Genomic DNA, 10027 nt, shown 5'->3' with positions numbered 1-10027 from the left:
AGAACAATCTTCGCCGTCCTTTTCCCGTTCCCAGAACGACCGGTGGGTCGAATATAATACTAAAGTGTATCAGCACGTAAGCAAATGCCGAACAAACCAAGATAACACCAAAACAAGTAAAAACAATTGCCAAAACAAGCCCGAGTTTTTGCGATGGTGACTGAATTGAGGCACAGCGATCAATCGCATCACGTTCATAGTATAGAGAGGAGCATGCAATGACACGACGACACCAAATATCGCACGGTTCCCTTTCCGTCAAAAAACGGCCACCAACACGCATCGCCGCCATATTCTCCCAACGCGCCTCGCTTTCTGCAAGCAATAAGTAGTCCTTTGGGAAGTACTCACCCATGCCTCTAAGTGAAACATTAATAGCGTCCTCCAGGCTTTCACCTTCAACCCAGGTACCATTTTCGTCGAGGTAGCGTTGCCTCAGTGCTACCACCCGACCAGTGGTGCCATCTAATGTGGCCCGCATGTACGACGGATTGCTGCCTGTCACTGGGGAAATAGAGGGGATGATGTACATCGGTGGGCCCAGTTCAGGTGACGCGACAAAGCCAAACACATTTGTGTGACCGAAAAACTGCGCCCCGACTTTGAAGCGGTACGTGGCGATGATGCGAAAGTATGCCTCACGGAAGTCATCACGCCAAAAATAAGTGGCTTCTTGCACGTTCCTCTTGCGCAGAGCATCTGCCACGTTGAGAACAGGAGGTGTGTCACCAACAATAATTACATTACGACCGCGCTGTGTAGCCTGCTCAATGGCGTTTTGCAGAAACGGAAACTGCCCACAGGGGTCCACGTCACCCACACCAAGAGGTGGCCGCAGTGCGGTAGACCAAAGCATGGTGTTCAAAGAAATTATCCGGAGTTTGGTACCGCTCAGATCGCGGTAGTAATAGCCGCAAGAGGTCATTGCGCTATACTCTTCTGACGAGAGAAGATCATACGACAGCATCATACCGAGCAGCTGCAAGTACAGCGCCTGTTTTCCGCCAGGTGTAAATGAACTGGCTGGGATGAAGTCTGTTTCGCCCAACGCGAGCTGTGTTGAATGGCCGAGGTCATAGTCTTTATCGGCGTTGTTTGAGGTTCCGTTTTGGGCGATCACCTCTAACACATCCCTCATCATGTATTCAATCTCACGTGAGGTGAGGAATTCTGCGCCGTGACGAAACAAACTACCGGTAATCAATGTAATCATACCTCTGCAGTTATTTATATCATCCATAACGGATTTGATCAGCGTTAGAGGTGAATCACAGCCAGGAGTCACCATAGATATCTGACCTTGATTGCACACGCCGTACCCGCCCGGTCTGCCAAAGAGAGCATCATAGTGCAAATTCCCCAAGAGCGCTAACGAGTCTTTGGGTATCCCCTCCGCAAGCGGCACTCTCGAGGCACATACTGCTAATGGCTGTAGCACACATACGAGCACCAACACGGTGAAAGTGAGCCATGTAGCCATCAAATGAACCATCAGCTGTGGTGACATATTCGATTTTTTATTATTATTTTTTTCGCTCACTATACTACTTAGATACCGATCTTCAATACGTTTTACGTTCGTGCAATACACCAGCGATCCAGTAAAGAATCTACAGAGATAAGAACGAGCATGGAGGAAGAATAAAGCAGGCAGAAACAGCAATAATCGTCCATAATGAGGAAAAGCATCGTATTACACAGACTCAAAAATACAATACAGAAATACAAAACTTAGGCCACACACACATATGTGTAGGCACACGATAAATCGATATGTCGAAACAAGCGCTTTGTAAGTCGCCACAAAAGAAGCGGCACCCGCGCCGCCTCAAATGAATATCATAAAATAAAGCTGTGCAGAGGAATACAAGAAAAAGGAGGTAGAATCGATAATCCTTAATGGTCAAGATGTCCAGGTTCAAACACACTCCACACCTGAGCTCGCTCGTTCGGGGGGAAACGAGGAAGAGAGAGAAAAATTACTCTTCTACGTCAACCCAGCCAAGCCCATGTGCTTGCATCATGGCTTCCTCGCGTTGGACATATAAATGGCAAGCAAGCTTCGCAACTCCCGTATTTCGCGCTTTAGCATCGTAGACTCTGTTTTTGCTTCGATCAGGCTACTGTTTGTTTTATTCAAGTCCTCCTTGAGGTTCAGCAGGACGATATCCTTCTCACCCGCACACACTGGAATATCAGGCACGGCCAGCTGCCGCAACTCAAGCCTCTCCACAGTAGTCTCTAGCGTCTCCACCTTACGCTGCAGCACTCCAATAACGCAACGAGCTCGCTCACACTCAGACGTAAGTCGCTCCTTCTCGGCACAGAGATCCGCCACATACTGCTGGCTCTCCTCACAGACTCGCTGGAGCTGCAGCACCTCTTCAGTGAGGCCCACGCACTGACAGTGGTGCTCGGAAGAAGATACTACGTTACACAGTGCGTTGGCTGTCTTCAAAGCAGGGTGCGGCTCTGAACCAACATCATATCCTTCTTCAACATCTGTTTGGCTCGCCGCCTCCTTCCGCGCGGTTCGCTGCCGCTGCATCACCGCGTAGAGGCCCTCCAACTCTGCAGTGCGCTCCCTGAGGACGGCGTCATGCGAAGTGAGACGCGCCTGGGCAGCATCACGCTCGTCCAGCACTGTCTGCAACTGCCTCTGCAGACCGGCGATGGTCACCTCCATTGCCGCTTCCGTCTCCTCGTGGCGCACCCGCTCCTTAACGGCAGCGTCGCGCTCGCGCTCCAGCTCACGGGACATGCCCAAGATCGTAATCTCCTCTTGTTTTTTAAGGTGGAGTGTTTTGACATCGTGCTCATTCTTCATGGTTGCGATGCGCACGCGCATGTCGTCAAGGTGTATCCGCATTCCCTGGAGCTCCAAGTCGTACTGGTGTTGCATCTCGGCGAACTTGTTTAACAATCGCGTTTTATCTGACTGAAGCTTTTCGTTTCGCTGCGCGTACCCCTCTACTGTGGTAAAGGCGTCCCCCAGTTGTGTCTTCATATGGGCAAACTGAGCCACGAGAGCCGCACTGGCACTGTTTACAGCTCCGATGGCGTGGCGTTCGGCCTCTTGGCGCACGACATCCCCAAGACGTTCCTTATCTTCGTTCTCCTCGTCGCGAAGCCGCTGCAGACGTGCAGCCTCCTGTACTGCTTGTTGTGCAGCAACCCGCGCAATCTCCACGACCTTCTCCGATTCCTCCTTCCAATGTCTTTCAGTTTCTAGTGCAACAAATCGTCGGTGTGCCGTGAGCTCCCGCGCCAGCCTTTCCTCCTCGAGTGCAATTCGCTCTTGCTGCCGCTGGAACTCCTCCTCACGCAGCTTCCGCTCCGTCTCCAACAACTCCGCACGACTGGGCCACTCAACCTCCACACTGGGTGGTTGGGACGGCAGCGAGGGAGAAGTTTTCGTCTGTGACTCAGAGACTGGTGCTGATACTGCTGGTACAACTACTACTACTTCGGTTGCTGCTGCTGCTGCTGCTGTTGTTGTTGCTGTTGCTACTACCGTCTCCTGAGGGAAGGTAGAAGTAGAAACGGGCTTCTCAGAAACATCGTCGCCATCTGTCGTTGTTTCGGGTATTTTGTTGGCCGCAGCCACAGCCGATAATTCCCCTGAGGCGTTACTTGCGTTAGAAACTTGTTCCATTGGGGGTGTAACAGGTACTGCCGGTTCATGCTCCTCCGCAGCGAGTTCAGGTGGGACTGTGCCGTTCTTCGAAGATTCCCCATCACGCACGTCTTGGTGATCCTCCTTGGTGTTGCGGATTCGAGTATCGCTCTGTGCCACTGTCTCTGTAGCCACTAGCGCTACCAGTGTCGACGCGTCGACATCCCCTTGTATAATGTTTTTATTCGACTCTTCATTTGTGGCACCACCAACAGCGGGCTCAGGGGCTTTGAGTTGTTTTTCCCTCTCCTCCACGTCCACCTCGGGGCCGTAGTGGCAGATAAGAAGCTCAAGAAGCTGCACTTCAGCACCCTTGTGCTTCGCCAGCACATCCTCCACTGTGGCAACCCGGTCGGCATCGTACCTAAGAAACTGGCAGCGCACACGATGCGCAATATCCTCGAGTAGATCGTCTTCTTTGATCATCTCTGGTCCAAACTTTCTCTGCAGAGCAGTGAGGAGCTCATCATCTTGTCCCTTGTACTGATCAACCTGTTCATCGCATTGGAACATCTTGGCCGGGTTGTACTGTGCGTAAATGGCACGGACGCGCTCGCGTGTAGTCCGTGGGCGCTTACCGTACTCTTTCTGCAGTGCTTCAAGGAATTCAATTTCGTTACCGCGCCACTGCTCTAAAAGGTTTCCCATTTCCTTCAACATTGACGTGTCATACTTATTGAAGTAACACTCTGCCACCTCAAAGGCTTCTCGGTTTGGGATAGGCTTAGGACCGTACTGAATGGAGAGCTCCTCGATCAGGCGTCTTTCATCGCCGAAGCGGCAACGCAGGGCGTCAACGTAGTCACCTTCGATCCCGTGACGGTCGTATAGCTGCCGTACAGCATCGCAGTAGTCCAGGATGGGCGGAAGTCTCGGTACCCGTTCGTTGGTCGCGCAGTTTTCGTACAAGAAGCGTTTCTTCGCGGCGTCATAAAATGGGCGCCAGCAGTGAACTGGCGCGGGCTCAAACGGCAGTCCCTGAGGCACGTACTGTGCACCGCCGTCGGACTGCAGTAGCTCGTAGACTGTACCTGCGCATTCCAGTGTGGCGGCGTGTGAGATGATCTCGCTGTCACCTTTCTGAGGTGTCACCGCGCCCGCCGCATCGACGTCAGGGAGGTCCCACGACTTCGCTTTAGTCTTTACGCTGACGTAAAACTCCTGCCCGCTCTTCGGATCCAGCTTGACAAGAAATGTAAAGCTCAGATTGGTTGGCTGCGACTCCGGGGCGAGGCACTGCCGGCCCTGGACGTCGCACACGATGTACCGCGTCGACCCCGACGTGCGCGGCTGAATCTCGGTCACGGTTGGCATTTTGCACTGCGCACTCTGCAGAGAAACGCTGCGCCCACTGCGCACCAAGTGTGCACCCAACCGGCGGGGAACGGGAAAAAGCAGAGAGAAAAAAAAAAAAGAAAGATGAGCCATGGGGAAAACGGGCAAAGGGATTATGGCGCGCACACACACCCACGATGCTCGCACCAACAAATGTATACGCCTAACTCCTCAAGCGGCTTACTTTCGCTCGCAAAGAAACAAGAAGGAACGGAAAAAACAACAACTACACAGCAGCACATAAATAAAGCCTCACTTACGCATGTTGTCTTTTTCTTCTCGGTTTCTTTTTTTTGTTTCCTTTTTACCATGAGTAAGGATTATCGTTCTCCCAGCTGATCTTCGGATCCGCACGACTAAGCTCACTCAAAGCATCATTCAACGCTAATTCAGGTGCCACATGTTCCTGGATCCGCTTGAGGCTGGGCCATACTTGTCTTTCACCGCGCAGCACACACTCATGGATCTGCCGCATTGTCGGAAGATTGAAAACCCCGGCAATATCAGTCCAACTAGAGGCCGGAAACAGTTTTATCACATCATCCGCGTCAGAATCATCATTAGAAAAGAGCACCCAAATATACTTCTTAAGCGGTGTAAATGATATAATGAAGGAAACAAAGCGCCACCACTCTTCTGAAATGGCGTGCCCCAGGCGTGCAAGGAGAGAAGTACGACCGGAAAGCCGCAAAAACGGTAGCCGGGTAGCGGAGCACTCCGAGACGATAAAGCATTTGATGTGGAATAACTCACGCAGCCGCTTCAGCCCATCAATTTTTCCATCCGCCCGTCTTCCAACGGCCCCCATCACCGGTGGATCGTACCGCACGATGCGACCAGCCAGGTCCTTCGCCATCAATGGGTAGCGCCCAAAGAAAAGCGGAGAGGAGGCAAAAGATGCCGCCGCCGCACTGTACACAAGAACATTGGGTGCTGTAAGGTAGTTAAGCAGTCGCACTGGAGGGGCAGCAGTGCAGTTCGCATCGTCCGTGTCCGGCGTAAATTCAATGTTGAGTACACGCCCAGTGAGGTTATACGCTTCAAGAAAGGTCAAATCCCCAACATTATCCTTAATAAACTGTGCTAGAACAGCAATGTCCATAAGGTGACCCTCCATCCAGAAACGGACTGACCGTCTTTGAAGTGCACCTACATCCTTGCCACTAAATGCCGGATAATTAAGGTTATCCACTTCAAATACTTCAGACAGATCCTTCTTACAGCAAAGGAGTGCTGCCACGACAGAACCGGTACGTCCACCGTAGAATATCCTAGGCAGTAAGTTGGCCTTCCATAGCGCCTTCGCTACGCCAACGTGAAACGGTCCAAGCACCATACCTCCGTTAAAAACAAGGGCTGTGTTGCTGCACACACGTGACAATTCCAACAACGTGGCGTATCTCGTGTATGCCGTCACTGAGGTGTCTCGTGCGAGACTGCGGATCAGATAGACCAGAAGCGAGTTGTACGTCTCAATGACCGCTTTCGTACCTGAGCGATACACATAAAGATTTGGATTTAATATGCCATATGCAGAACGATGAAGGCCAGTCGAAAGAACACTCAGCAGTGTCTCCGTGTCCCCTTTCTTCTTTGCATCAATTAGAAGCTGAATGTGACCAACAAGTCCCTCAGAGTTCATGTACCGCGGCTCCTCCTCCAAACGCCACGATTGAAACCCCTCCAAGTCATCCAGTTGGCGTGCGATAGCCACCCATTCGCTGTACGTCGTGGCCGCCTTTGCCTTCTTCTTCAGTGCCGATTGCATGGGAGACCTGAGTGGGATACCAAATACGCCAGCAACAACTTCCCACAAGAGGCTCACGACACACCACAGAACCCATCCCAGCCGCTCAAGGGGTCCCTGGCTCATTCTTTCTTCAGTTTATATATATAAATGCAAAGTATTAGTTGCGAGTAAATAATCAGCCAGAAAACAAAACGAAAAGAAAATGTCTTCCATTGTTATGATGCGCACGAAAGGGTGTAGCAGCGGTCCAAAGAAAGCTTTAAGGATTCAACTCCATGAGAACTCTCTGACTGAAATAGAGACTCGCTGCAGCTCTCAGCAACAGCAACAGCCCACAAACAAAAAAGGCAAACTCAATCCTTCGTATCACCTCCTCTCGGTGAGAATCTCGTCGTCAACACCGGGTCCGTCCTCCAAGAAGTGGGTTGAGTTTTCTACGCCACCCATCGTGCCGAAGTTTGTGCTACCCTCCGAGATGCGCCCGACTCTCATGTTCACGGGGTGGTCATACATGGAGTCAAGGTCAGCGGCGTAGGCCACGCCACTCTCCTGCAGTGATCCCTGCGTCTTGTGAAACGGTCTCGGGTACGGGATCCGGTAGTGCACGCCGATCTCATACCGCATCTCCGCCTCACGTAGCTTGCGCCTAATTGATTCCACGTCAGTGATGTTGGCGTTCTGCCGGAAAAGTCGCCTTGCCTCCTCCATCACGTACAGCGCGTCCTCGTCCGTCTCCCACGGCACGGTGAACGCGACCTTGAGGAACCTGCGGTACCATGACAGGACCTCAGAACGATACGGATTATGTCGGAGAAGAACCCCTCTTGCACCAGCAGCAGACATCACCGCAGCAGGACCTGCTCGTCCAACCAAGCAGTCTGACAGCCACTTCTCCTACACGCCTGTCAACCCCTGAAGTGACAAAAAGACGCGCACTGATAACTACAGAAGAGTATCTTGGTTTTTCGCATGTTGATTTGGTTACAACACCCATACATATATATATATATGTGTGTGTATACATAATTGTATTCGCCCCATCATGGACCTCGTGCGGATAATCACCCCAGCCACAAGCGCCCTTCCCGTAACCCCCTTCCAGAAAAACACGCAACACACAACTTTCTGGTCAACACCATTGAATCTCAGTACATTGCAAATAGCATTGATAAAGGCAACAGTTCCACAGCTAAGCAAAGAGTATTAAAGGAGCATGTTTCTGTTCGTATTGTTTCCCCAACTGCTGACTCTCCAATAAAAAAAACAGACAGTTGAGAATAGGGGAAACTATGTACGTAGTAGAAAGAAGAATACGTAAAAGAAAAAAAAAGAAAAATATCGTTGTTTTATTTTTCTTTGTGCCTAAAGCCTCCTTATCATAAATACTGTTTTCAATCATCAACTCCCCCGCACAAGAAATTCACATACACGCAAACATGGAATTTCGCTAAACGAAACAAAAAAAAAATTTCAGTTGGAGAAAAATGCACAGGATGTATTTTAATATGTATATATATATAGATATAGATATATAAATGTGTGTGTGTGTGTTAACAAACGAATTCCCCGTTGCGTGTCTTCAACTGTGGCGGATCACCGCTGAGCCGCGTCCCCCAGTGACGAATGACGACGGCTGCAGCCGCGTGGCCCGCCTCCACGCATAACTGAATGTCCGGGCAGCTGAGGTACTGTGCGAGAAAACCACCGACGAAGCAGTCACCGGCGCCGGTCAGGTCGACAATTTGCGCCTTGTCCACCTCCGGCACTTCGTACGCCGTGACCCGGTGCTTCATTGCCACCAATGTTGGGTCCGCACCACATGTGGCCACCACTAAACGGGAGCGCGAGGAATTATTTTTGGGCAGCCCTACTGTGCGCATCAAAACGGCATCAATGTCACTCCCGACCTCATCGCCCCACATCATCGTCCCGAACGCAGTAAAGTCCTCCCTGCCTCCAAATAGAATATCGATGAACGGGAGGAGAACTTTAAGTCGTTCACCGAAGAGTAGGCTCACAAATGGAGCATTTAGGTTGAAACAGAACAGCTTTCCCTCTTTATGTGCGTGCTCAGCCAGCAGCAAAACATTCTCAGGACTGGAAACTGTATTCAGGAAGAAGCCTTCAGTGTAGAAAAGCATGGCCTTCTTGATAGCTCGCTGGATTGGGGCACTCTTCATATATTCAAGTGTTATTTTGTTAGCAGCGCCAAGATTGGCTCGCATGGCGCGCTCCTTGTTCACTATCAGGGCAACGCATGTTCCTGTTGGGGAGTCTTCGTGGTATTCAAGCAGGTAGTGCACCCCAGCCTCATCCATCGTGCGTGTAAACACCTCGCAGAACTCATCGCAGCCCACTGAACCTACACAACAGACGTCTGTTTCAGGTGATACCCATTTCATTGTGCGGCCTGCATTCATGGCGGACCCACCACCGTAGTAAGTGGTATCTTCTTCATTCAGCAATTGCTCAAATATAGGAAGCTGCTCTGGTGTGGCAGGTCCAACGCTACCGTCACGAATGCCGTACTGTGCCAGCAGTTCTTCCGAAGCGTTCGCAGTCATGTCGAAGAGGGGCTGGCCAAAAAACAGCGCCAGAGCACCTGATCCGGTCGGCTCAACCACCCGTTTTTCAACCATAGAAAATACGTCGTGCCGATCGCTTCAAACGATATATCTATATATACATAGAGAGAGAGAAAGATGAGGGGGGGGGGGCAGAAGGACAAAAGAAATCATACCCTTGTTGTGAGCGGTGCTTACATTTCGCAGCCCCATGGCACATCTCCCTTAAGCTCACAGAAAGAAAGCAGATCTGTGCGCAGAATGTTCGTTTGATATTGGATAGTCGGCAACATCTATGCCGTTTCGATAATGAATAGTGCAATAAGAAATAACAATAATAGTAATAACAATAACCAAAATGAGGGGGTTGAGGAGGCCAGAAACGGTACCAAACCCATCCAATTCGGTCGGTTAGCCCTTCTTCGGGGAGGGTCCAGGCAACTCAATTGGAAAGAGCGATGTGCAACACTCCTTGTACATTTTGGACTTCAACAGACACAAAACCTCTCGAGCCTTTTGAAGTTCCGCGTTGATTTGCTGAACGGCCGCCGCTTGTTTCTTCATTTCTTCAAACGCCTCGTCCTTGGGTTTCTTGTAAGACGCTCTTATAAGCTCATCCTCATCTTCCAAACGACGCAGTATGGCACTCAGTACCTGATTTTGCTTCTCCGCAATAAGGGCGTTATTTTTTTTTTTTTTTTT

At 50.7% G+C, this 10027-nt stretch overlaps 5 protein-coding genes across 5 annotated transcripts; all 5 read right to left on the bottom strand.

Moving 5' to 3' along the window:
• Nucleotides 1–1507, bottom strand: DQ04_06481040 (beta-fructofuranosidase-like protein; the record flags this gene model as incomplete). The annotated part of the gene is made up of 1 exon (XM_009314728.1): nucleotides 1–1507. A coding segment is annotated over one exon (1507 nt), but the record flags the coding sequence as incomplete, so codon positions are not given.
• A 513-nt stretch (nucleotides 1508–2020) lies between these two features.
• On the bottom strand, nucleotides 2021–4990 carry DQ04_06481030 (hypothetical protein; the record flags this gene model as incomplete). Its single annotated transcript, XM_009314727.1, has 1 exon — nucleotides 2021–4990. One exon carries the CDS (start codon nucleotides 4988–4990, stop codon nucleotides 2021–2023), a length of 2970 nt encoding a protein of 989 aa, XP_009313002.1.
• A 325-nt stretch (nucleotides 4991–5315) lies between these two features.
• Nucleotides 5316–6779, bottom strand: DQ04_06481020 (patatin family phospholipase; the record flags this gene model as incomplete). Its single annotated transcript, XM_009314726.1, has 1 exon — nucleotides 5316–6779. One exon carries the CDS (start codon nucleotides 6777–6779, stop codon nucleotides 5316–5318), a length of 1464 nt encoding a protein of 487 aa, XP_009313001.1.
• A 348-nt stretch (nucleotides 6780–7127) lies between these two features.
• On the bottom strand, nucleotides 7128–7604 carry DQ04_06481010 (LYR motif containing protein 1; the record flags this gene model as incomplete). Its single annotated transcript, XM_009314725.1, has 1 exon — nucleotides 7128–7604. The coding sequence occupies one exon, from the start codon at nucleotides 7602–7604 to the stop codon at nucleotides 7128–7130; it is 477 nt and encodes a 158-aa protein (XP_009313000.1).
• Nucleotides 7605–8311: 707 nt separating this feature from the next.
• On the bottom strand, nucleotides 8312–9400 carry DQ04_06481000 (putative adenosine kinase; the record flags this gene model as incomplete). Its single annotated transcript, XM_009314724.1, has 1 exon — nucleotides 8312–9400. The coding sequence occupies one exon, from the start codon at nucleotides 9398–9400 to the stop codon at nucleotides 8312–8314; it is 1089 nt and encodes a 362-aa protein (XP_009312999.1).
• Nucleotides 9401–10027: the final 627 nt, after the last annotated feature.

The sequence above is a fragment of the Trypanosoma grayi genome (assembly GCF_000691245.1).
Source record: "Trypanosoma grayi strain ANR4 Tgr_648_V1, whole genome shotgun sequence".
Taxonomy (NCBI): Eukaryota; Euglenozoa; class Kinetoplastea; order Trypanosomatida; family Trypanosomatidae; genus Trypanosoma; species Trypanosoma grayi.
The sequence above is the reverse complement of the archived record's forward strand: the minus strand, read 5'-3'. Positions and strand labels throughout refer to the sequence as shown.